Raw genomic sequence first — 27541 nt, 5'->3', positions numbered from 1 at the left:
TTACCTTTCCAAATACATGTACATCCTGTCCCTCAGGATTCCCTCCAACAACTTGCCTACCACCGAGGTCAGGCTCACTGGTCTATAGTTCCCTGGCTTGCCTTTACCGCCCTTCTTAAACAGTGGCACTATGTTAGCCAACCTCCAGTCTTCCAGCACCTCACCTGTGACTATCGATGATACAAATATCTCAGCAAGAGGCCCAGCAATCACTTCTCTAGCTTCCCACAGAGTTCTCGGGTACCCCTGATCAGGTCCTGGGGATTTATCCACCTTTAACTGTTTCAAGACATCCAGCACTTCCTCCTCTGTCAAAGCCACACACTCCAGGAGGAAGTGGATGTGATGCTGAATGAAGATATCATCGAACCGAGTCAGAGCGAGTGGAGGTTGGCAATCATGTTCGTTCCCAAACCTGACGGGACTCAACAATTCTGTGTGGACCATCAGAAGGTCAATATTGTAACAAACTCAGACTCCTATCCAATACCAAGATTGGAAGACTGTATAGAGAAGGTTGGTCAAGACACCTATATCACAAAGTTGGACTTACTGCATGGTTACTGGCAGGTTCCTTTATTAGAGAAAGCGAAAGAAGCTTCAGCGTTTGTAACCCCAATGGGTTATATCATAGAACATAGAACATAGAACAGTACAGCACAGAACAGGCCCTTCAGCCCACGATGTTGTGTCGCAGGTATCAATTCAAAGAGATGCCCTTTGGAGTGAAGAACGCACCAGCCACATTCCAAATCCTCATGAATAGAGTTGTGGCCAGATTAACAAATTGTGCAGTTTATCTGGATGATGTAGTGACCTTTAGCGAGTCATGGAAAGATCACATGGTACAGTTGCCAGAGCTGTTTGAACACTTACGACAATAAAAACTGGTAATAAATGTAAAGAAAACAGAATTCATGAAGGCAGAGGTGACATTCTTGGGACATAACATCGGTCATGGAAGGCTGACCCCATGGGACGCAAAGACGAAGGCCATTGAGGAATTTAATAGATAATAGACAATAGGAGCAGGAGTAGGCCATTCAGCCCTTCGAGCCTGCACCGCCATTCAATATGATCATGGCCGATCATTCCTAATTAGTATCCTCTTCTTGTCTTATCTCTATAACCCTTGATTCTACTATCCTCCACAATTTCCACAACCATCCTCGAAGAAAGAGGTGTTTCAATTTTTGGGACTACTTAGATTCTACCGGGAGTTTGTTCCAAGCTTCAGCAGCGTGGCAGCTCTGCTAACAGATTTACTAAAGACAAACACAAAATTTCATTAGACAGAACAATGCCAGGAGGCATTTGAGAATTTAAAAGCAGTGTTAACTACTGCAACGGTTTTAGCGTTTACTGAGACGATCCGATGTTGGGGATATAAAGGTGCAGGCGTTTGAAAATCGGAGACAGAGCAACTGCCATTGAGAGAGACCCAAGAAATTAGGGAACGCTCTCAATCAGAGGGCACCTTTTCATATGAAACATACTCGCTGTAAAAATAAAGAGGACGAGCCAGGGAGATCTTCAGCTGGAAGAAGGAAGACACAGAAGGTGATATCGGCTGCGTGGCTTTGAAATTAAGTTGATGCAATTTTAATAAGTGTCTAATTGGAACAGCATGTTGTTGTAGAGTTGGAGGCGGGTTGTAAGCGGTTAAGAGAGGAGGGGGAGCTCAGAGTTGTGGATAGTTGCTTAATGTTCACGTTTAGAGCTAAAAGATAAATTGATGTTATTTTCTTTAAATAGTGGAATTTGCCAAGTTCCCTGTCACTCATATTTTAACAGATTATGAGTAGAGATGAACTTTTCTGGGTGTTTGGATTTTAGTAACAGAGAGGTCCACCTCTATGTTGTAACAATTCTCAGGTCAATTTATACATTTCCCAGAAAACTTTCAAATTGTTCACCTCCCCAAATTACAACAGCATCAGCTATTACAATCCACTGAGTGTTCCCGGGTAAGGAATTCACATTTCAATCAGCCATACCACAAAAATTAAACATAGTTCATTACAGTTTCCTTACATGATTACAGTGCACGATAAAATACCAACAAAAAGAAGTTAAAATTTTGTTCCAAGATTCTGAACAGGTATTGGAGTTCATTGGTCAGTGATCAAAGTCACTTCAAGCTACTTTTGATTTCCCTCCACTGCGCAGCCGATCCATGGCAAACTTCACCAACTTGGTGACAATGTAAATCATCATCGAAACCATCACCAGGGAGAACAGAATGACATCGAGGAGGTAGCGCTGGTACCAGGGCTGCTGTAAGCCATATGTTCGAAGGTGACTCCCTCCATGCTCCACAATATATTCCACCCATCGCAGCAAGCGTTGGCGAGGGGGGAATGGGTGTGAGCGATGCAAGCGACTTACAGTCATTGCTGAAGCCTTGTACCTGATGGGAAGAAAAACATTATTCCATTTTCTTCCATAATAGAAACTAAAAAAAACTATCTATCTCTTTGTCTCTCTCTGTCTCTCTCTCTCTCTCTCTTCTATAAGTGCACCATCGAGAGCATTCTGTCTGGATGTATCACGACCTGGTACGGCAACTGTACCATTCAGGATCAGAGACGGTTACAGAGAGTGGGGAACTCAGCCCGGACAATCACAAAGACCAACCTCCCATCTATAGAATCCATCTCCCAGGCCCACTGCCAAGGAAAGGCCGCCAGCATTCTTAAAGATCCATCCCACCCTGGCAATGTTTTTCTATAACCTCTACCATTGGATACTGAATGGACTCACAAACTCTAAGCATTTGCCTGTACCTGTGTTTTGTTTTTGCTGCTATTTACCTATTATTTACTGTCTGTGTGACTTAACTCTGTGATCTGCCTGTATTGCTCACAAGACAAAAGCTTTTCACTGTGCATCGGTACACGGGACAATAAATTCAATTCAAATCATTCAATTCTGTCTCTCTCCGTCTCTCACACTCTCTCTGTCTCTCTCTCTGTCTCTCACTCTCTCTCTGTCCACCTGAGTCTATGGGACACTTGAATCCTGAGAGAAAACCTCATCCACATGCCCAGCTGGAGAGCAGTGATGACTAACTCCTGAGGTACAGGATGCTGACTCGACTGATTAGAGGTAGAAAAGCTTCTGAAACACAGAACTAAACACTGCCCAAATTAATCAGCTCAAAATTTGGGCATTAGAAGAGCCTCACTTGATCCACTGTGCCTAGGCCAGAAGGGATGAGTGATCCACCTTAATCTCCATGTCCCATAGTAAGTGAAGAACTGCCAGATGGAATTGTAGACCTCAACAGCACGGAAACAGGCCTTTCGGCCCAACTAGCCCATGCTGCCCAGCTTTCATCATTAAATGCCTGCATTTGGTCCATACCTTCCATACCTATCCCATCCACGTCCCTAGCAGGGGGAAGCGTTGTCAGCTATTTACCTTCTTTATATCTCTAATGCTTTTCTGTACCTCGATGAGGTCACCCCTCAGTCTCTGACACTCCCAGTCTGCCCAACCTCTCCTTATAACTCAACCCTTCCAGTCCAAGGAGCATCCTCATGGATGTGGAATACTGATACAGCAACTAAGTAACACAGAGAACACAATCCCAGAGCCTCTCTGGTTAACATCACAGCTCTCTGGGCAGACAATTACAGGAGCGATGTACACATGAAGCTTCGACTCACTCTTACAAAGTGGTACATACCTCTTGTCTCCTGTAACCTTTGCCATGGCATTGCTTAGTGCCTGCAGCTGGTTGACTTGGACGGTCAAACCAAAGCCCTTTGCTTCTACTCTCACCATGTTATCGAACTGATCTCCAAACAGTGGGATTCCAATCACTGGCACACCATGGTAGACCGCTTCTAGCAGACTGTTCAGGCCACCGTGGGTCACCAAGAGACGAACCTTAGGGTGACCTAGCAGCACACAAAGAGTGAACATCACATTGTTTGAAAGCAGTCCATTGTTAGTGTGTCACAACTCCATCGGCACATCTTTCATTCTCAACTCACTAAGGGGCAGAACTGAAAACAAACACTGCTGGAGGTCAGAACTGGTGCAATGTCACGCCAGCTCTGAAGAATAGTCATGTCGACAGGAAAGGTTAACTTGCTCTCTCTCTCTATGAAGCTCCCTGACCCACCGTGATCTCCAGAATTTGTTGTTTTCAGGACAGGTTCCAGCATCTGCAGGAATTTGTTCCTACATTCGGGAGAATTCTGTTCATGGAGCTGCAGGATACTGGTAAAGTCAAAATAAATCCTTCACATCTGGCCTTCCACACGGGACAGGATATAGATTCGGACTTTGGGAAGATGGAATGTGCAGTTCTTGAGCAGTGGGACATCAGCACTCAGGAGGTTTTGGAGGTTTCGGTGGGTTTAACAGCAGGTAAATCCTCAGGTCTGGATGTGTGTATCCCAAGCAGGTGTGAGAGATGAGGGAAGAGGTTACAGGGACCCTGACCCAAATGTTTAATTCCCCTCAGGCTGAAGGGGAGAAGCCAGAGGACTGGAGAATAGCTAATGTGGTTCCATTTTACAGAAAGGGTGGTGAAGATCAATCAAGGAATTACAGAAAAATGTTAGGGAAACTGTTGGACAAATTTCTGAAGGAAAGAATTAATGTCCCTTTGGGGAGGTAAGGTTTGATCAGGGCTAGTCAGTGTGGCTTTGTCAGAGGGAGGTCACGCCTGACAAACCTGGTGGAGTGTTTTTAAGGAGGTGACCAAGTGTGGAGGTGAGGGGAGGGCAGTTGATGTAGTTTATCTGGATCTCAGCAAGGCCTTTGACAAGGTCTCACACGGGAAACGGAGACAGAAGGTCAAAGCTGATGGGATCCAGGGTCACTTGGTAAGATGGATCCAAAGCTGGCTTCGTGTCAGGAGACAGAGGGTGGTGGCAGGAGGCTGTTGGTGGGACTGGAGCCCGGGCTGCAGTGGGGTCCCACAGGGATCACTGCTGGGGCCCTCACTGTTTGTGACCTTCATCAACAACGGAGATGGGAATGTGGGAGAGATGGGAAGTAAGTTTGTGGATGAGACAAAGATTGGCCGGGTGGTTGGCAGTGAGGAGGAAGGTGTTCGATTCCAGGAGGGTAGAAACGGATTGGTCAGATAGGCAGATCAGAGGCAGATGGAATTAAACCCTGAGAAATGGGAGGGGGTGCACTTTGGAAGAAGGAACAAGACAAGGGAGTACTCAGTGAATGACAGGACAGCAGGAAGCTCCGAGGAACAGAGGGATCTTGGGGGGGGTGTCCACAGGCCCCTGGAGGTGGTTAAGTTTCCCTCCCTTCACCCTCAGCTCTGCAGTATGTCACCCAGAGGTGAGTGTGTCAGTCTTACTGGGTCCCAGCTCCAGTGCAGCCTGAGGTGATGAGCTGAACGTCACTCCAATTTGGGAACGTTGTGTGTAAAATGCATCCTTTGACACAGAGAATGGAGAATGGAGAGATGGCCATTATTGAGGATATTGATGAATGATCCTGAGACTGTGTCTGTGATTGTCCAAGACCAACAGACATACAGAACATACAGTCACTGTGTGACCACATCATCTAACAAAGGAGTTACTGACAAAAAAAAAAGACTTGAAAAGGCCTTCAAATACATCTTGGTGGGCGACACGGTGGCACAGTGGTTAGCACTGCTGCCTCACAGCGCCTGAGACCCGGGTTCAATTCCCGACTCAGGCGACTGACTGTGTGGAGTTTGCACGTTCTCCCCGTGTCTGTGTGGGTTTCCTCCGGGTGCTCCGGTTTCCTCCCACAGTCCAAAGATGTGCGGGTCAGGTGAATTGGCCATGCTAAATTGCCCCTAGTGTTAGGAAAGGGGTAAATGTAGGGGTATGGGTGGGTTGCGCTTGCGGCGGGTCGGTGTGGACTTGTTGGGCTGAAGGGCCTGTTTCCACACTGTAAGTAATCTAATTCTGTCATCTTAAGAAAGAACCATTAGAAGAAACGTTATTTTGCCATCTCCAAGCTTCCTGGAAGCAATTTGTTCCCCAACCAAAACAATAATAATAACCTTTAGCCAAGAAGCCCTGTACGGACGGGACTCTGATTGCAATATCTCACCGAGCAGGTCATTCTGAGGAAGCCAATCCACCAGCTTGACATTAGGAGCAGGAAGGACTTCACTTGGCCAATGTTTGTGTAGATGCCTCCAGATAACCAGCTGTGGGATCCATGAGAAAGCAGCATTGAGCTCCTCCAGCACCACCCGCTGATTGACAGAGGCTAGCATTGACCCGAACGTCACCACCACAAAGCCTTCGTCACCGACTGTCGATATAATATCTTCCAGCTCCTAATGAGAGCAAAGGTCAACACGAAAAATGCCAAGTGAAAATCGAGCTTCATTAGTATGTTGTTTTATTCAGTTGTAGAATGTGGGGGGTCACTGACAGGGCCCAGTATTTATTCCCCGTCCCGAGTTGCCCCTTGAGAAGGTGGGGGTGAGCTGCCTTCCTGACCCACTGCAGTCCATGTGCTGTAGGGTGACCCACAATGTCCCTGAGGGAGGGAATTCCAGGATTCTGACCCAGTGACACTGAAGGAACGGCGATATATTTCCAAGTCAGGATGGGGAGGGGCTTGGAGGGGAATGTGCAGGGGGTGGTGTCCCCATGTACCTGCTGCCCTTGTCCTGCTAGATGGAAGTGGCCGTGGGTTTGGAAGGTGTGACCTGAGAATTCTGGTGAATTTTTGCAGGACATCTTGTAGATGGTACACACTGCTGTTACTGAGTGTGGGTGGGGGGAGGGAGGGGATGGTACACACTGTTGTTACTGAGTGTGGGTGGGGGGAGGGAGGGGATGGTACACACTGCTGTTACTGAGGGTGGGTGGGGGGGGGAGGGGATGGTACACACTGCTGTTACTGAGTGTGGGTGGGGGGAGGGAGGGGATGGTACACACTGCTGTTACTGAGTGTGGGTGGGGGGAGGGAGGGGATGGCACACACTGCTGTTACTGAGTGTCGGTGGGGGAGGGAGGGGATGGTACACACTGCTGTTACTGAGTGTCGGGGGGAGGGAGGGGATGGTACACACTGCTGTTACTGAGTGTCGGTGGGGGGAGGGAGGGGATGGTACACACTGCTGTTACTGAGCGTCGGTGGGGGGAGGGAGGGGCTGGTACACACTGCGGTTACTGAGCGTCGGTGGGGGGAGGGTGGGGATGGTACACACTGCTGTTACTGAGTGTCGGTGGGGGGAGGGAGGGGATGGTACACGCTGCTGTTACTGAGCGTCGGTGGGGGGAGGGAGGGGATGGTACACACTGCTGTTACTGAGTGTGGGTGGGGGGAGGGAGGGGATGGTACACACTGCTGTTACTGAGCGTCGGTGGGGGGAGGGAGGGGATGGTACACACTGCTGTTACTGAGTGTGGGTGGGGGGAGGGAGGGGATGGTACACACTGCTGTTATCGGGCGTCAGTGGGGGAGGGAGGGGATGGTACACACTGCTGTTACTGAGTGTGGGTGGGGGGAGGGAGGGGATGGTACACACTGCTGTTATCGGGCGTCAGTGGGGGAGGGAGGGGATGGTACACACTGCTGTTACTGAGTGTCGGTGGGGGGGGGGAGGGGATGGTACACACTGCTGTTACTGAGTGTGGGTGGGGGGTGGGTGGGGATGGTACACACTGCTGTTACTGAGTGTGGGTGGGGGGAGGGTGGGGATGGTACACACTGCTGTTACTGAGTGTGGGTGGGGGGAGGGAGGGGATGGTACACACTGCTGTTATCGGGCGTCAGTGGGGGAGGGAGGGGATGGTACACACTGCTGTTACTGAGTGTCGGTGGGGGGTGGGAGGGGATGGTACACACTGCTGTTACTGAGTGTCGGTGGGGGGAGGGAGGGGATGGTACACACTGCTGTTACTGAGTGTCGGTGGCGGGAGGGAGGGGATGGTACACACTGCTGTTACTGAGTGTGGGTGGGGGGAGGGAGGGGATGGTACACACTGCTGTTACTGAGCGTCGGTGGGGGAGGGAGGGGATGGTACACACTGCTGTTACTGAGCGTCAGTGGGGGAGGGAGGGGATGGTACACACTGCTGTTACTGAGTGTGGGTGGGGGGAGGGAGGGGATGGTACACACTGCTGTTACTGAGTGTGGGTGGGGGGAGGGAGGGGATGGTACACACTGCTGTTACTGAGTGTGGCTGGGGGGAGGGAGGGGATGGTACACACTGCTGTTACTGAGTGTCGGTGGTGGAGGGAGGGGATGGTACACACTGCTGTTACTGAGTGTGGGTGGGGGGTGGGAGGGGATGGTACACACTGCTGTTACTGAGTGTCAGTGGGGGGAGGGAGGGGATGGTACACACTGCTGTTACTGAGTGTCGGTGGGGGAGGGAGGGGATGGTACACACTGCTGTTACTGAGTGTCGGTGGGGGGAGGGAGGGGATGGTACACACTGCTGTTACTGAGTGTGGGTGGGGGGAGGGAGGGGATGGTACACACTGCTGTTACTGAGTGTCGGGGTGAGGGAGGGGATGGTACACACTGCTGTTACTGAGTTTGGGTGGGGGAGGGAGGGGATGGTACACACTGCTGTTACTGAGCGTCGGTGGGGGGAGGGAGGGGATGGTACACACTGCTGTTACTGAGCGTCAGTGGGGGAGGGAGGGGATGGTACACACTGCTGTTACTGAGTGTCGGTGGGGGAGGGAGGGGATGGTACACACTGCTGTTACTGAGGGGGGGAGGGAGGGGATGGTACACACTGCTGTTACTGAGTTTGGGTGGGGGGAGGGTGGGGATGGTACACACTGTTGTTACTGAGTGTCGTTGGGGGAAGGGAGGGGATGGTACACACTGCTGTTACTGAGTGTGGGTGGGGGGAGGGTGGGGATGGTACACACTGCTGTTACTGAGTGTGGGTGGGGGGAGGGTGGGGATGGTACACACTGCTGTTACTGAGTGTGGGTGGGGGGAGGGAGGGGATGGTACACACTGCTGTTACTGAGCGTCGGTGGGGGGAGGGTGGGGATGGTACACACTGCTGTTACTGAGCGTCGGTGGGGGAGGGAGGGGATGGTACACACTGCTGTTACTGAGTGTCGGTGGGGGGAGGGAGGGGATGGTACACACTGCTGTTACTGAGTGTGGGTGGGGGGAGGGAGGGGATGGTACACACTGCTGTTACTGAGTGTGGCTGGGGGGAGGGAGGGGATGGTACACACTGCTGTTACTGAGTGTCGGTGGCGGGAGGGAGGGGATGGTACACACTGCTGTTACTGAGTGTGGGTGGGGGGTGGGAGGGGATGGTACACACTGCTGTTACTGAGTGTGGGTGGGGGGTGGGAGGGGATGGTACACGCTGCTGTTACTGAGCGTCGGTGGGGGGAGGGAGGGGATGGTACACACTGCTGTTACTGAGTGTCGGTGGCGGGAGGGAGGGGATGGTACACACTGCTGTTACTGAGTGTGGGTGGGGGGTGGGAGGGGATGGTACACACTGCTGTTACTGAGTGTCGGTGGGGGGAGGGAGGGGATGGTACACACTGCTGTTACTGAGTGTCGGTGGCGGGAGGGAGGGGATGGTACACACTGCTGTTACTGAGTGTGGGTGGGGGGAGGGAGGGGATGGTACACAATGCTGTTACTGAGCGTCGGTGGGGGAGGGAGGGGATGGTACACACTGCTGTTACTGAGCGTCAGTGGGGGAGGGAGGGGATGGTACACACTGCTGTTACTGAGTGTGGGTGGGGGGAGGGAGGGGATGGTACACACTGCTGTTACTGAGTGTGGGTGGGGGGAGGGAGGGGATGGTACACACTGCTGTTACTGAGTGTGGCTGGGGGGAGGGAGGGGATGGTACACACTGCTGTTACTGAGTGTCGGTGGTGGAGGGAGGGGATGGTACACACTGCTGTTACTGAGTGTGGGTGGGGGGTGGGAGGGGATGGTACACACTGCTGTTACTGAGTGTCAGTGGGGGGAGGGAGGGGATGGTACACACTGCTGTTACTGAGTGTCGGGGTGAGGGAGGGGATGGTACACACTGCTGTTACTGAGTTTGGGTGGGGGAGGGAGGGGATGGTACACACTGCTGTTACTGAGCGTCGGTGGGGGGAGGGAGGGGATGGTACACACTGCTGTTACTGAGCGTCAGTGGGGGAGGGAGGGGATGGTACACACTGCTGTTACTGAGTGTCGGTGGGGGAGGGAGGGGATGGTACACACTGCTGTTACTGAGGGGGGGGAGGGAGGGGATGGTACACACTGCTGTTACTGAGTGTCGTTGGGGGAAGGGAGGGGATGGTACACACTGCTGTTACTGAGTGTGGGTGGGGGGAGGGTGGGATGGTACACACTGCTGTTACTGAGTGTGGGTGGGGGGAGGGAGGGGATGGTACACACTGCTGTTACTGAGTGTGGGTGGGGGGAGGGTGGGGATGGTACACACTGCTGTTACTGAGTGTGGGTGGGGGGAGGGTGGGGATGGTACACACTGCTGTTACTGAGTGTGGGTGGGGGGAGGGAGGGGATGGTACACACTGCTGTTACTGAGCGTCGGTGGGGGGAGGGTGGGGATGGTACACACTGCTGTTACTGAGCGTCGGTGGGGGAGGGAGGGGATGGTACACACTGCTGTTACTGAGTGTCGGTGGGGGAGGGAGGGGATGGTACACACTGCTGTTATCGGGCGTCAGTGGGGGAGGGAGGGGATGGTACACACTGCAGTTACTGAGTGTCGGTGGGGGGAGGGAGGGGATGGTACACACTGCTGTTACTGAGTGTGAGTGGGGTAGGGAGGGGATGGTACACACTGCTGTTACTGAGTGTTGGTGGGGGGAGGGAGGGGATGGTACACACTGCTGTTATCGGGCGTCAGTGGGGGAGGGAGGGGATGGTACACACTGCTGTTACTGAGTGTCGGTGGGGGGTGGGAGGGGATGGTACACACTGCTGTTACTGAGTGTCGGTGGGGGGAGGGAGGGGATGGTACACACTGCTGTTACTGAGTGTCGGTGGGGGGAGGGAGGGGCTGGTACACACTGCTGTTACTGAGCGTCGGTGGGGGGAGGGTGGGGATGGTACACACTGCTGTTACTGAGTGTCGGTGGGGGGAGGGAGGGGATGGTACACGCTGCTGTTACTGAGCGTCGGTGGGGGGAGGGAGGGGATGGTACACACTGCTGTTACTGAGTGTGGGTGGGGGAGGGAGGGGATGGTACACACTGCTGTTACTGAGCGTCGGTGGGGGGAGGGAGGGGATGGTACACACTGCTGTTACTGAGTGTGGGTGGGGGGAGGGAGGGGATGGTACACACTGCTGTTACTGAGTGTCGGTGGGGGGTGGGAGGGGATGGTACACACTGCTGTTACTGAGTGTCGGTGGGGGGAGGGAGGGGATGGTACACACTGCTGTTACTGAGTGTCGGTGGGGGGAGGGAGGGGATGGTACACACTGCTGTTACTGAGTGTCGGTGGCGGGAGGGAGGGGATGGTACACACTGCTGTTACTGAGTGTGGGTGGGGGGAGGGAGGGGATGGTACACACTGCTGTTACTGAGTGTGGGTGGGGGGAGGGAGGGGATGGTACACACTGCTGTTACTGAGTGTCGGTGGGGGGAGGGAGGGGATGGTACACACTGCTGTTACTGAGTGTGGGTGGGGGGAGGGAGGGGATGGTACACACTGCTGTTACTGAGCGTCGGTGGGGGGGAGGGGATGGTACACACTGCTGTTACTGAGTGTCGGTATGGGAGGGTGGGGATGGTACACACTGCTGTTATCGGGCGTCAGTGGGGGAGGGAGGGGATGGTACACACTGCTGTTACTGAGTGTGGGTGGCGGGGGGGAGGGGATGGTACACACTGCTGTTACTGAGTGTCGGTGGGGGGAGGGAGGGGATGGTACACACTGCTGTTACTGAGTGTCGGTGGGGGGAGGGAGGGGATGGTACACACTGCTGTTACTGAGTGTGGGTGGGGGGAGGGAGGGGATGGTACACAATGCTGTTACTGAGCGTCGGTGGGGGAGGGAGGGGATGGTACACGCTGCTGTTACTGAGTGTCGGTGGGGGGAGGGAGGGGATGGTACACACTGCTGTTACTGAGCGTCAGTGGGGGAGGGAGGGGATGGTACACACTGCTGTTACTGAGTGTGGGTGGGGGGAGGGAGGGGATGGTACACACTGCTGTTACTGAGTGTGGGTGGGGGGAGGGAGGGGATGGTACACACTGCTGTTACTGAGTGTGGCTGGGGGGAGGGAGGGGATGGTACACACTGCTGTTACTGAGTGTCGGTGGTGGAGGGAGGGGATGGTACACACTGCTGTTACTGAGTGTCGGTGGTGGAGGGAGGGGATGGTACACACTGCTGTTACTGAGTGTCAGTGGGGGGAGGGAGGGGATGGTACACACTGCTGTTACTGAGTGTCGGTGGGGGAGGGAGGGGATGGTACACACTGCTGTTACTGAGTGTCGGTGGGGGGAGGGAGGGGATGGTACACACTGCTGTTACTGAGTGTGGGTGGGGGGAGGGAGGGGATGGTACACACTGCTGTTACTGAGTGTGGGTGGGGGAGGGAGGGGATGGTACACACTGCTGTTACTGAGTGTCGGGGTGAGGGAGGGGATGGTACACACTGCTGTTACTGAGCGTCGGTGGGGGAGGGAGGGGATGGTACACACTGCTGTTACTGAGCGTCGGTGGGGGGAGGGAGGGGATGGTACACACTGCTGTTACTGAGCGTCAGTGGGGGAGGGAGGGGATGGTACACACTGCTGTTACTGAGTGTCGGTGGGGGAGGGAGGGGATGGTACACACTGCTGTTACTGAGGGGGGGGAGGGAGGGGATGGTACACACTGCTGTTACTGAGTTTGGGTGGGGGGAGGGTGGGGATGGTACACACTGCTGTTACTGAGTGTGGGTGGGGGGAGGGAGGGGATGGTACACACTGCTGTTACTGAGTTTGGGTGGGGGGAGGGAGGGGATGGTACACACTGCTGTTACTGAGTTTGGGTGGGGGGAGGGTGGGGATGGTACACACTGTTGTTACTGAGTGTCGTTGGGGGAAGGGAGGGGATGGTACACACTGCTGTTACTGAGTGTGGGTGGGGGGAGGGTGGGGATGGTACACACTGCTGTTACTGAGTGTGGGTGGGGGGAGGGAGGGGATGGTACACACTGCTGTTACTGAGTGTGGGTGGGGGGAGGGTGGGGATGGTACACACTGCTGTTACTGAGTGTGGGTGGGGGGAGGGAGGGGATGGTACACACTGCTGTTACTGAGCGTCGGTGGGGGGAGGGTGGGGATGGTACACACTGCTGTTACTGAGCGTCGGTGGGGGAGGGAGGGGATGGTACACACTGCTGTTATCGGGCGTCAGTGGGGGAGGGAGGGGATGGTACACACTGCTGTTACTGAGTGTCGGTGGGGGGAGGGAGGGGATGGTACACACTGCTGTTACTGAGTGTGAGTGGGGGAGGGAGGGGATGGTACACACTGCTGTTACTGAGTGTCGGTGGGGGGAGGGAGGGGATGGTACACACTGCTGTTACTGAGTGTCGGTGGGGGAGGGAGGGGATGGTACACACTGCTGTTACTGAGTGTTGGTGGGGGGAGGGAGGGGATGGTACACACTGCTGTTACTGAGTGTCGGTGGGGGAGGGAGGGGATGGTACACACTGCTGTTACTGAGTGTGGGTGGGGGGAGGGTGGGGATGGTACACACTGCTGTTACTGGGCGTCGGTGGGGGAGGGAGGGGATGGTACACACTGCTGTTACTGAGTGTGGGTGGGGGAGGGAGGGGATGGTACACACTGCTGTTACTGAGCCTCGGTGGGGGAGGGAGGGGATGGTACACACTGCTGTTACTGAGTGTGGGTGGGGGAGGGAGGGGATGGTACACACTGCTGTTACTGAGCCTCGGTGGGGGGAGGGAGGGGATGGTACACACTGCTGTTACTGAGTTTGGGTGGGGGGGAGGGAGGGGATGGTACACACTGCTGTTACTGAGTGTGGGTGGGGGAGGGAGGGGATGGTACACACTGCTGTTACTGAGTGTCGGTGGGGGGAGGGAGGGGATGGTACACACTGCTGTTACTGAGTTTGGGTGGGGGGGAGGGAGGGGATGGTACACACTGTTGTTACTGAGTGTCGTTGGGGGGAGGGAGGGGATGGTACACACTGCTGTTACTGAGTGTCGGTGGGGGGAGGGAGGGGATGGTACACACTGCTGTTACTGAGCCTCGGTATGGGAGGGTGGGGATGGTACACACTGCTGTTACTGAGCGTCGGTGGGGGAGGGAGGGGACGGTACACACTGCTGTTACTGAGTGTCGGTGGGGGGAGGGAGGGGATGGTACACACTGCTGTTACTGAGCGTCGGTGGGGGAGGGAGGGGATGGTACACACTACTGTTACTGAGCGTCGGTGGGGGGAGGGAGGGGATGGTACACACTGCTGTTACTGAGTGTCGGTGGGGGGAGGGAGGGGATGGTACACACTGCTGTTACTGAGTGTCGGTGGGGGAGGGAGGGGATGGTACACACTGCTGTTACTGAGTGTCGGTGGGGGAGGGAGGGGATGGTACACACTGCTGTTACTGAGTGTGGGTGGGGGGAGGGTGGGGATGGTACACACTGCTGTTACTGAGTGTCGGTGGGGGAGGGAGGGGAGGGTACACACTGCTGTTACTGAGCCTCGGTATGGGAGGGTGGGGATGGTACACACTGCTGTTACTGAGTGTCGGTGGGGGGAGGGAGGGGATGGTACACACTGCTGTTACTGAGTGTCGGTGGGGGAGGGAGGGGATGGTACACACTGCTGTTACTGAGTGTGGGTGGGGGGAGGGAGGGGATGGTACACACTGCTGTTACTGAGCGTCGGTGGGGGAGGGAGGGGATGGTACACACTACTGTTACTGAGTGTCGGTGGGGGGAGGGAGGGGATGGTACACACTGCTGTTACTGAGCGTCGGTGGGGGAGGGAGGGGATGGTACACACTGCTGTTACTGAGTGTCGGTGGGGGGAGGGAGGGGATGGTACACACTACTGTTACTGAGCGTCGGTGGGGGGAGGGAGGGGATGGTACACACTGCTGCTACTGAGCATCGGTATGGGAGGGTGGGGATGGTACACACTGCTGTTACTGAGTGTGGGTGGGGGGAGGGAGGGGATGGTACACACTGCTGTTACTGAGCGTCGGTGGGGGAGGGAGGGGATGGTACACACTGCTGTTACTGAGTGTGGGTGGGGGAGGGAGGGGATGGTACACACTGCTGTTACTGAGTGTCGGTGGGGGAGGGAGGGGATGGTACACACTGCTGTTACTGAGTTTGGGTGGGGGGGAGGGAGGGGATGGTACACACTGTTGTTACTGAGTGTCGTTGGGGGGAGGGAGGGGATGGTACACACTGCTGTTACTGAGTGTCGGTGGGGGGAGGGAGGGGATGGTACACACTGCTGTTACTGAGCCTCGGTATGGGAGGGTGGGGATGGTACACACTGCTGTTACTGAGCGTCGGTGGGGGAGGGAGGGGACGGTACACACTGCTGTTACTGAGTGTCGGTGGGGGGTGGGAGGGGATGGTACACACTGCTGTTACTGAGCGTCGGTGGGGGAGGGAGGGGATGGTACACACTACTGTTACTGAGCGTCGGTGGGGGGAGGGAGGGGATGGTACACACTGCTGTTACTGAGTGTCGGTGGGGGGAGGGAGGGATGGTACACACTGCTGTTACTGAGTGTCGGTGGGGGAGGGAGGGGATGGTACACACTGCTGTTACTGAGTGTCGGTGGGGGAGGGAGGGGATGGTACACACTGCTGTTACTGAGTGTGGGTGGGGGGAGGGTGGGGATGGTACACACTGCTGTTACTGAGTGTCGGTGGGGGAGGGAGGGGAGGGTACACACTGCTGTTACTGAGCCTCGGTATGGGAGGGTGGGGATGGTACACACTGCTGTTACTGAGTGTCGGTGGGGGGAGGGAGGGGATGGTACACACTGCTGTTACTGAGTGTCGGTGGGGGAGGGAGGGGATGGTACACACTGCTGTTACTGAGTGTGGGTGGGGGGAGGGTGGGGATGGTACACACTGCTGTTACTGAGTGTCGGTGGGGGAGGGAGGGGAGGGTACACACTGCTGTTACTGAGCCTCGGTATGGGAGGGTGGGGATGGTACACACTGCTGTTACTGAGTGTCGGTGGGGGGAGGGAGGGGATGGTACACACTGCTGTTACTGAGTGTCGGTGGGGGAGGGAGGGGATGGTACACACTGCTGTTACTGAGTGTGGGTGGGGGGAGGGAGGGGATGGTACACACTGCTGTTACTGAGCGTCGGTGGGGGAGGGAGGGGATGGTACACACTACTGTTACTGAGTGTCGGTGGGGGGAGGGAGGGGATGGTACACACTGCTGTTACTGAGCGTCGGTGGGGGAGGGAGGGGATGGTACACACTGCTGTTACTGAGTGTCGGTGGGGGGAGGGAGGGGATGGTACACACTACTGTTACTGAGCGTCGGTGGGGGGAGGGAGGGGATGGTACACACTGCTGCTACTGAGCATCGGTATGGGAGGGTGGGGATGGTACACACTGCTGTTACTGAGTGTGGGTGGGGGGAGGGAGGGGATGGTACACACTGCTGTTACTGAGCGTCGGTGGGGGAGGGAGGGGATGGTACACACTGCTGTTACTGAGTGTGGGTGGGGGAGGGAGGGGATGGTACACACTGCTGTTACTGAGTGTCGGTGGGGGAGGGAGGGGATGGTACACACTGCTGTTACTGAGTTTGGGTGGGGGGGAGGGAGGGGATGGTACACACTGTTGTTACTGAGTGTCGTTGGGGGGAGGGAGGGGATGGTACACACTGCTGTTACTGAGTGTCGGTGGGGGGAGGGAGGGGATGGTACACACTGCTGTTACTGAGCCTCGGTATGGGAGGGTGGGGATGGTACACACTGCTGTTACTGAGCGTCGGTGGGGGAGGGAGGGGACGGTACACACTGCTGTTACTGAGTGTCGGTGGGGGGTGGGAGGGGATGGTACACACTGCTGTTACTGAGCGTCGGTGGGGGAGGGAGGGGATGGTACACACTACTGTTACTGAGCGTCGGTGGGGGGAGGGAGGGGATGGTACACACTGCTGTTACTGAGTGTCGGTGGGGGGAGGGAGGGGATGGTACACACTGCTGTTACTGAGTGTCGGTGGGGGAGGGAGGGGATGGTACACACTGCTGTTACTGAGTGTCGGTGGGGGAGGGAGGGGATGGTACACACTGCTGTTACTGAGTGTGGGTGGGGGGAGGGTGGGGATGGTACACACTGCTGTTACTGAGTGTCGGTGGGGGAGGGAGGGGAGGGTACACACTGCTGTTACTGAGCCTCGGTATGGGAGGGTGGGGATGGTACACACTGCTGTTACTGAGTGTCGGTGGGGGGAGGGAGGGGATGGTACACACTGCTGTTACTGAGTGTCGGTGGGGGAGGGAGGGGATGGTACACACTGCTGTTACTGAGTGTGGGTGGGGGGAGGGAGGGGATGGTACACACTGCTGTTACTGAGCGTCGGTGGGGGAGGGAGGGGATGGTACACACTACTGTTACTGAGTGTCGGTGGGGGGAGGGAGGGGATGGTACACACTGCTGTTACTGAGCGTCGGTGGGGGAGGGAGGGGATGGTACACACTGCTGTTACTGAGTGTCGGTGGGGGGAGGGAGGGGATGGTACACACTACTGTTACTGAGCGTCGGTGGGGGGAGGGAGGGGATGGTACACACTGCTGCTACTGAGCATCGGTATGGGAGGGTGGGGATGGTACACACTGCTGTTACTGAGTGTGGGTGGGGGGAGGGAGGGGATGGTACACACTGCTGTTACTGAGCGTCGGTGGGGGAGGGAGGGGATGGTACACACTGCTGTTACTGAGTGTGGGTGGGGGAGGGAGGGGATGGTACACACTGCTGTTACTGAGTGTCGGTGGGGGGAGGGAGGGGATGGTACACACTGCTGTTACTGAGTGTGGGTGGGGGGAGGGAGGGGATGGTACACACTGCTGTTACTGAGCGTCGGTGGGGGAGGGTGGGGATGGTACACACTGCTGTTACTGAGTGTCGGTATGGGAGGGTGGGGATGGTACACACTGCTGTTACTGAGTGTCGGTGGGGGGAGGGAGGGGATGGTACACACTGCTGTTACTGAGTGTGGGTGGGGGGAGGGAGGGGATGGTACACACTGCTGTTACTGAGTGTCGGTATGGGAGGGTGGGGATGGTACACAGTGTTGTTACTGAGTGTCGGTGGGGGAGGGAGGGGATGGTACACACTGCTGTTACTGAGTGTCGGTGGGGGAGGGAGGGGATGGTACACACTGCTGTTACTGAGTGTGGGTGGGGGAGGGAGGGGATGGTACACACTGCTGTTACTGAGTGTCGGTGGGGGAGGGAGGGGATGGTACACACTGCTGTTACTGAGTGTCGGTGGGGGAGGGAGGGGATGGTACACACTGCTGTTACTGAGTGTGGGTGGGGGGAGGGAGGGGATGGTACACACTGCTGTTACTGAGTGTCGGTGGGGGGAGGGAGGGGATGGTACACACTGCTGTTACTGAGTGTCGGTGGGGGAGGGAGGGGATGGTACACACTGCTGTTACTGAGTGTCGGTGGGGGAGGGAGGGGATGGTACACACTGCTGTTACTGAGCGTCGGTGGTGGGAGGGAGGGGATGTTTGTGGATGTGGTGCCCATCAAGCGGCTGCTTTGTCCTGGATGGTGTTGAGCTTCTTGTGTGTTGTTGGAGGTGCCCCCATCCAGGGGGATGGGGGAGTGTTCCATCCCACTCCGGACTTGTGCCTAGTGGACAGGGTTTGGAGAGTCAGGGGGTGAGTTACTTGCCGCAGCGTTCCCAGCCTCTGACCTGTCTTGTAGCTGCTATTTCATCTCACAAATCATGTTCAGTTTCTTGTCAATCGGGGTCGGTCCCGAGATGTTGATAGTTGGGGATTCAGGAATGTAAGACCATTGAATATCAGGGGCAGTGATTGAGACCAAGAGAAATAGGCCCATTTCACCCAGCAGCCCGTTCCACCAGGATCACGGCTGATCTGACATGTCTGGTTCGTTTCGTTAAGTGGAGGTTCACTTGGATGATCCCTGGTATGGGGAGACTGATGAGCAACGGTTAAACAGGTTGGGACTCTACTTCCTGGGGTTTAGACGAATGAGAGGTGATCTCCTTGAAACATCCAGGATTCCTCAGGGGTTTGTCAGGGTCAATGCTGAGAACGTTTCCCCTCAGGGGAGAGTCTAGGACCAGAGGGTACAGTCTCGGAATAAACAGGCACCAATTTCAGACTGAGATGGGGATGGATCCTTTCTCTCAGAGGGTATGAGTCTTTGTAACTCTTTGTCACAGAGAACCGTGGGGCAGAGTCCTTGTGTCTGTTTAAGTTTCAGGATCGGTCAGGGTATCGGGGAAAGGATATGAAAGTGGATAAAACCAGAACACATGGCAGAGATTTTGCGATCCTGGATTAGTGGTCCTGGAAGAGCACAGCAGTTCAGGCAGCATCCAAAGTGCAGAGATTTTTGAGTCAGATTTGTGCTGCTTTTTAAGTACAGAACAAACCCGGGCAAATTTCCACATTGTCACGTCGATGTCAGTGTAGTAACTGTACTGGAACAGCTTCGCTGGGGGAGTGACAAGTTCTGGAGCAGAACGCTTCAGTACTATTGCCAGAATGTTCTTAGGGTCAGTCTTGAATTGTCGTTCAAAGCCTGTCCTGTTCAGCACAGCTCTAGGTTGAAGGCAGGAGATCTGTGTGTCCAATTTCATTTCTTTGTTCAGACTCCACAGGGATTGAAACAATGGTGTTTCACTCAGGCCATTTCAGAGTCACCCACATGACTGTGGGTCTGGAGTCACATGGAGGCCAGACCAGGTAAGGATAGCAGATTCCTTCCCTAAAGGGCATTAGAGATAACTTTTATAACAAAACCAATGGTTTTAATGATTCATTTGACTTGGAATTGGAATTCTTTTTGAAATTGGTTCGAAATTTCCGTCATCGACCACAGTGGGATTTTAACACATGACCAGGGAATTCCCCTGCTCTCTGGATAAACAGGTTCCTGATGAAGGGCTCATGCCCGAAACGTCGATTCTCCTGCTCCTTGGATGCTGCCTGACCTGCTGCGCTTTTCCAGCAACATATTTTCAGCTCTGGATTAACAATCTAGTAAAAACACTACTTGCCTCCCTCATGGATTTCAGGACGGTGTTTGGTACAGGGCCACCCGAAAGGCTTGTGAGGAAAGTTCTAGATCCCAGAGTAAAAGGGACAGCAGCAAGATGGATCCAAAACTGGCCGAGTGAAAGGGAACAGAGAGGAATGGTCAATGGATCTTGTTGAGGCTGGAGGAGGGTTTGTCCTGGAGTTCCCCAGGGGGTGGTATTGGGACCCTGGCTTTTCCTGATCAGTATTAATGATCGGGACCTTACTGTACAGGGGACAGTCTCCAGGTTTGTAGCTGGCACTGAACCTGGGCAGATTGTAAACTGTGAGGGGGGGAGGGGGGGCAGTGTGGAACTCCGAAAGGACACTGACAAGTCGGTGGAGGGGGTGGATGAGGGTCAATGCAGAGTAGTGTGAGGTGATGCTCTTTGGTTAGAAGAACATTGAAAGATAATATAAAAAAGGGGGTACAATTCTAAAGGGGGCGAGGGGAGCAGGGGGAGCTGGGGGTGTATGTGCACAGATCATTGAAGGGGGCAGGGCAGATGGAGACAGCAGGGAATAAAGCACACAGTGTCCTCAGCTTTATTAATAGGGACAGAGAGTACAAGAGCGAGGAGGTGATGGGGAACTTGTACAGGACCCTGTTTGACCCCAGCTGGAGGATTGGGGACAGTTGTGGGGGCCACGTTATAGGGAAGGTGTGAGTGTGTCGGAGAGAGTGTGGGGGTGGTTTACAGGAATGGTCCCAGGAATGAGAAACTTCAGTGATGAGGATTGATTGAAGGAGTTGGGACTGTTCCCCTTGGAGAGAGGAGGCTGAGAGGGAGATTTGCTGGAGGTTTTCAACATCATGACAGCGTTGGACAGAGCAGATCGGGAGAAGCTGATTCCACTCGGAAAAGGAACAAGAATGAGACGGCACAGATTAAGAGAGATCCACAAATGAAGCAAGGGTGAATAAGAAAAATAATTTTCTCGCAGCGAGGGGTTAGGGTCTGGGATGTACTGTCTGAGAGTGTGGGGGGAGGGGGAGGGTCACTCGAGGGGTTAGGGTCTGGGATGTACTGTCTGAGAGTGTGGGGGGAGGGAGAGGGTCACTCGAGGGGTTAGGGTCTGGGATGTACTGTCTGAGAGTGTGGGGGGAGGGGGAGGGTCTCTCGAGGGGTTAGGGTCTGGGGTGTACTGTCTGAGAGTGTGGGGGAGGGGGAGGTTCACTCGAGGGGTTAGGGTCTGGGATGTACTGTCTGAGAGTGTGGAGGAGGGGGAGGTTAACTCGAGGGGTTAGGGTCTGGGATGTACTGTCTGAGAGTGTGGGGGGAGGGGGAGGTTCACACGAGGGGATAGGGTCTGGGATGTACTGTCTGAGAGTGTGGGGGGAGGGGGAGGTTCACACGAGGGGATAGGGTCTGGGATGTACTGTCTGAGAGTGTGGGGGAGTCAGAATTTCAGGAGGAAAGTAGACAATTATTTGAAAAAGGAATAAATGCAGACTTACAAGGACAATAATATTCAGTGAGATGCTGATTTGGAGAACCACCATAAGCATTATGGGCTGAATGGACACTTGCTATGCTGTAAAATGCAGAAGAATAGACAGAAAGATTGGACAGAGAGAACAGGCAATGAGAGACCATCAATCAGATAGAGAGTAATGGCCGCACCTACCTGGGGGAGTGGTCTAGCTGGTTTTGAAAGCAAACCTCCAACATACACCATATTGGGAAGCAGTGGCCTTGGGAAATCCAGGGCGAAATCAGTGTTAAAGATTGACAGCTCAGCTTTCAGGTACAGCTCTGAGAGGGTGGGCTGTGATCCGTCTGGGAAACATGTCCTGATCACCCGATCAAACTGTGCGAACAATAGTCTCTCTACGAGCAAAGCACCCAGGAACATGGCGGAATTCTTCAGTCTCTCCCAGAATCCCATCTGATCCGAGAGCATGGAGCGTGACGCAGGGACGTACGACACAGGGCTTGGGAGATCGGCCAGATACCAATTCACAAAGTTGCCCCCGTGGACAGACACAAAGCGGACTTGGAGTTTTTCTGCCACCAGGAAGGAGCAGGGATTGAACGCATCGATCAACGCAACGTCAAACTGCTCTGCCTTTAAGGAATCCATCAGACGGGTGTCATTCAGGATCATCTCGCACTGCAGAGCGAAATGGCCCATCAGATCCCGAAAATCACGGAGAGAGTCTCTGCAAGGGAACAGTGGGAATTATTAGTTGTACTGACAGCAGAGAGGGGGGCAGAAAAACCCCCTGGAAGAGGAACGCACAACCCACAGTCTGTTCCCCGACATCTGCCTGCTCCACAAGCTCCACTCCTCCCAGGGTTCAGTGTGAATATTGCCAGAGACACAACATCACAGGTTCAAGGCCCACAGCGCCGCCTTCAACATAGTCATCTCAGGTTAACATCCCACAGCAGGACAGACATACTGTCAGTGCTGAGGGAGTGCCGCACTGTCAGAGGGTCAGTGCTGTGGGAGTGCCACACTGTCTGAGAGTCAGTGCTGAGGGAGTGCCGCACTGTCAGAGAGTCAGTGCTGAGGGAGTGCCGCACTGTCAGAGAGTCAGTGCTGAGGGAGTGCCGCACTATCGGAGGGTCAGTGCCGAGGGAGTGCCGCACTGTCAGAGGGTCAGTGCTGAGGGAGTGCCGCACTGTCGGAGGGTCAGTGCTGAGGGAGTGCCGCACTGTCGGAGGGTCAGTGCTGAGGGAGTGCCGCACTGTAAGAGGGTCAGTGCTGAGGGAGTGCCGCACTGTCAGAGGGTCAGTGCTGAGGGAATGCCGCACTGTCAGAGAATCAGTGCTGAGGGAGTGCCGCATGGTCGGAAGTCAGTGCTGAGGGAGTGCCGCACTGTCAGAGGGTCAGTGCTGAGGGAGTGGGCACTGTCAGAGGGTCAGTGCTGAGGGAGTGCCGCACTGTCGGAGGGTCAGTACTGAGGGAGTGGGCGCTGTCAGAGGGTCAGTGCTGAGGGAGTGCCGCACTGTCGGAGGGTTAGTGCTGAGGGAGTGCCGCACTGTCAGAGCGTCAGTGCTGAGGGAGTGCTGCACTGTCGGAGGGTCAGCACTGAAGGAGCACTGCACTGTCGGTGTGTCAGTGCTGAGGGAGTGCTGCATTATCAGTGTGTCAGTACTGACGGAGTGCTACACTTTCGGAGGGTCAGGGCTGAGGGAGTGCCGTACTGTCGGAGGGTCAGTACTGGGCAAGTGACGCACTGTAGTAGGATCAGTATTGAGGGAGTGCTGCACTGTCAAAGGGTCAGTACTGAGCGAATGCCGCACTGTCAGAGGGTCAGTGCTGAGGGAGTGCTGCACTGTCGGAGGGGCAGTGCTGAGGGAGTGCTGCACTGTCAGAGGGTCAGTCCTGAGGGAGTGCAGCACTGTCGGAGGGTCAGTGCTGAGGGAGTGCCGCACTGTCGGAGGGTCAGTGCTGAGGGAGTGCCGCACTGTCGGAGGGTCAGTACTGAGGGAGTGCCGCACTGTCAGAGGGTCAGTACTGAGGGAGTGCCGCACTGTCAGAGGGTCAGTGCTGAGGGAGTGCCGCACTGTCAGATGGTCAGTCCTGAGGGAGTGTCGCACTGTCGGAGGGTCAGTGCTCAGGGAGTGCCGCACTATCAGAGTGTCAGTACTGAGCGAGTGCCGCACTGTCAGAGGGTCAGTGCTGAGGGAGTGCCGCACTGTCGGAGGGTCAGTACTGAGGGAGTGCCGCACTGTCGGAGGGTCAGTACTGAGGGAGTGCCGCACTGTCGGAGGGTCAGTGCTAAGGGAGTGCCGCACTGTCAGAGGGTCAGTACTGAAGGAGTGCCGCACTGTCAGAGGGTCAATGCTGAGGGAGTACCGCACAGTCAGAGGGTCAATGCTGAGCGAGTGCCGCACTGTCAGAGGGTCAGTGCTGAGGGAGTGCCGCACTGTCGGAGGGTCAGTACTGAGGGAGTGCCGCACTGTCGGAGGGTCAGTGCTGAGGGAGTGCCGCACTGTCAGAGGGTCAATGCTGAGGGAGTGCCGCACTGTGGCAGCTGTGACTGCCATAATTGATAAATGCCAAAACTGATAAAAACTATTGTCATGAATGCTATGCTAAGTATACTATTAACCTGTCCCACCACCTCCAGGGGCCTGTGGACAAACACCCCAAGATCCCTCTGTCCCTCGGAGCTTCCTGCTGTCCTGTCATTCACTGAGTACTCCCTTGTCTTGTTCCTTCTTCCAAAGTGCACCCCCTCCCATTTCTCAGGGTTTAATTCCATCTGCCTCTGATCTGCCTGTCTGACCAATCCGTTTCTACCCTCCTGGAATCTAACACCTTCCTCCTCACTGCCAACCACCCGGCCAATCTTTGTCTCATCCACAAACCTACTTCCCATCCCTCCCACATTCCCATCTCCGTTGTTGATGAAGATCACAAACAATGAGGGCCCCAGCAGTGATCCCTGTGGGACCCCACTGCAGCCCGGGCTCCAGTCACACCAACAGCCTCCTGACACCACCCTCTGTCTCCTGACACGAAGCCAGCTTTGGATCCATCTTACCAAGTGACCCTGGATCCCATCAGCTTTGACCTTCTGTCTCCGTTTCCCGTGTGAGACCTTGTCAAAGGCCTTGCTGAGATCCAGATAAACTACATCAACCGCCCTCCCCTCACCTACACACTTGGCCACCTCCTCAAAAACCTCCACCAGATTTGTCAGGCGTGACTTCCCTCTGACAAAGCCACACTGACTATCCCTGATCAAACCTTACCTCTCTAATTGGAAGTTAATTGTCTCCTTTCGGATTTTCTCCTAGAGTTTCCCTCCCAGCTACGCTCGCCTCCCCCCTGCTGACGCTGATGTGATTAACTTTCAGGGAGCTGGATAGCTCAGGTCTGTCAACCGTGTGGGCCTCCAGAGAAGGTGTTTGTTGATGAACTGCAGTAAAAGATACCCCAAGCCTGATGCTAGCTCAGTGTGCTTCCCCTTTTTAGTTGTTGTAAGCTATAATATTTCATTGATCAGTCAGACTGTTCCAGTGGGCACCAGTCACCCTGTGCCTCCAACAAACAAGTGAAAATCTCTGGAGAAGGAAATCGAGCAGCAGTACTCTGATCTGCAGAAGAATCATCTTAATGGACCCTGTAAACAGGGATCAGTGAACAGGCTTCTCTCTGCACATCAGCCCCTGATTTTATTGTTGTCTCTATAACTGTACGTGTGCACATGTATATCATGCAGTTTAAAAAGGAATCACAGTTTTAACTGGTTCGGTTACATACCAATATAGTCTAAGAGATGTACAGCACGGAAATGGACCCTTCAGTCCAACTCGCCCATGTCGGCCAGATATACCAACCTAATCTTGGTCCATATCCCTCCAAACCCTTCCCATTCATATACCCATCCAGATGCCTTTTAAATGTTGCAATTGTACTAGCCTCCACCACATCCTCTGGCAGCTTATTCCATACACGTACCACCCTCTGTGTGAAAATGTTGCACCTTAGGTCTCTTTTATATCTTTCCTCTCTCACACTAAACATATGCCTCTAGTTCTGAACTCCCCGACCCCAGGGAAAAGACTTTGTCTATTTATCCTATCCATGCCCCTCATAATTTTGTAAACCTCTATAAGGTCACCCCTCAGCCTCCTATGCTCCAGGGAAAACAGCCCCAGCCTGTTCAGCCTCTCCCTGTAGCTCAAATCTGCCAACCCTGGCAACATCCTTGTAAATCTTTTCTGAACCCTTTCATGTTTCACAACATCTTTCCGATAGGAAGGAGACCAGAATTGCACACAATATTCCAACAGTGGCCTATCCAATGTCCTGTACAGTCGCAACATGACCTCCCAACTCCTGTACTCAATACTCTGACCAATAAAGGAAAGCATACCAAACGCCTTCTTCACTATCCTATCTACCTGCGACTCCACTTTCAAGGAGCTATGAACCTGCACCCCAAGGTCACTTTGTTCAGCAACACTCCCTAGGACCTTACCATTAAGTGTATAAGTCCTGCTAAGGTTTGCTTTCCCAAAATGCAGCACCTCGCATTTATCTGAATTAAACACCATCTGCCACTTCTCAGCCCATTGCCCACCTGGTCCAGATCCTGCTGTACTCTGAGGTAACCCTCTTCGCTGTCCACTACACCTCCAATTTTGGTGTCATCTGCAAACCTACTAACTTTGATCATCAGCATAGTTGCTAGTGAAGGGCACATTGAAACACTGACACTGAGATAACACAGAAAGACAACCAACCAGCAGGAAGGTCCGAGCATCCACGTCACACAGAGGGACAAAGATTCATTATCATGCCATGTTCTTCCAGCACAGAATACAGGCCCTTCAGCCGATCATACCTGTGCTTACCATCAAGCATCTCAATTCCAGCACATGACTTTATACGAGTGTATGAAGCGCTCATTCCGAGATACCTTCACAATTTCTGCTTCAACCAGATTTTACAGATAGCCACCACCCTCTGGGGTAACCATTTATCCTCGAGTCCCTTCCACACCTCCTGTTCCTTCTCTTATAGTCTTGCTCCCTGGTTACTGGCATCACTGCGAAGGGGGGAGCATTTCTGTGTATTTACTCTATCTGTGCTCCTCGGAACTTCGTAATATCTTGATCAGGTCCTCCCCAGCCTTCTCTGTTCTAAAGAAACCACCCTGAGCTTCTCCAGCCTGTCTTCATCACTAAGCTGCTCCATCCCAGGTGTATCCCCTCTGTACCCCCTCCCAGTACAATCACACCCTTCCTATAGTGTGGGGCAGAAACTGCACACAGTCCTCTAACTGCTGCCAAATTAATTTTATACACAGCTCCATCATAACCTCCCTGCTATTATAATCATCAAACCTCCCTGTGCATATTATATAAAATAACAGCTCTGCATGTTATAGATAATAGCACAGCGGCCCTGCATATACTACAGAAAATAGCAGTCCCTGCGTATATTATACAGAATAGCCGTCCCTGTGTGTATTGTAGACAATAGCAGTCCCTGTGTGTATTATAGGGAATAGCAGTCCTTGTGTATATTATAGAGAATAGCAGTCCCTGTGTATATTATAGAGAATAGCCGTCCCTGTGTATATTGTAGAGAATAGCAGTCCCTGTGTATATTATAGAGAACAACAGTCCCTGTGTATATTGTAGAGAATAGCAGTCCCTGTGTACATTATAGAGAACAACAGTCCCTGTGTATATTGTAGAGAATAGCAGTCCCTGTGTATATTGTAGAGAATAGCAGTCCTTGTGGATATTACAGAATAACAGTTCTTCTGAATATTATGTGGAATTGCAGTCCCAGTGTATATTATAGAGAACAGCAATCCCTGTGTGTATTATAGAGAATA

General features: G+C 54.1%; 1 protein-coding gene across 1 annotated transcript in view; it reads right to left on the bottom strand.

Annotated features, from left to right (window-relative positions):
• Positions 1-560: 560 nt before the first annotated feature.
• The window catches only part of LOC132821529 (UDP-glucuronosyltransferase 3A1-like), a 50351-nt gene continuing 23370 nt past the window's right edge, over positions 561-27541 (bottom strand). Inside the window, exons 5-8 of the mRNA XM_060834139.1 lie at positions 21859-22393; positions 6067-6298; positions 3692-3905; positions 561-2410 (exon numbers count right to left, since the gene is read on the bottom strand). Coding sequence (XP_060690122.1) covers positions 2137-2410; positions 3692-3905; positions 6067-6298; positions 21859-22393 — 1255 coding nt within the window. The 3' untranslated portion in view covers positions 561-2136. The remainder of the gene's footprint in view (positions 2411-3691; positions 3906-6066; positions 6299-21858; positions 22394-27541) is intronic.

This window comes from Hemiscyllium ocellatum, chromosome 2 (assembly GCF_020745735.1).
Source record: "Hemiscyllium ocellatum isolate sHemOce1 chromosome 2, sHemOce1.pat.X.cur, whole genome shotgun sequence".
Classification (NCBI taxonomy): Eukaryota; Metazoa; Chordata; class Chondrichthyes; order Orectolobiformes; family Hemiscylliidae; genus Hemiscyllium; species Hemiscyllium ocellatum.
This window is presented reverse-complemented; position numbering and strand designations above follow the sequence as displayed.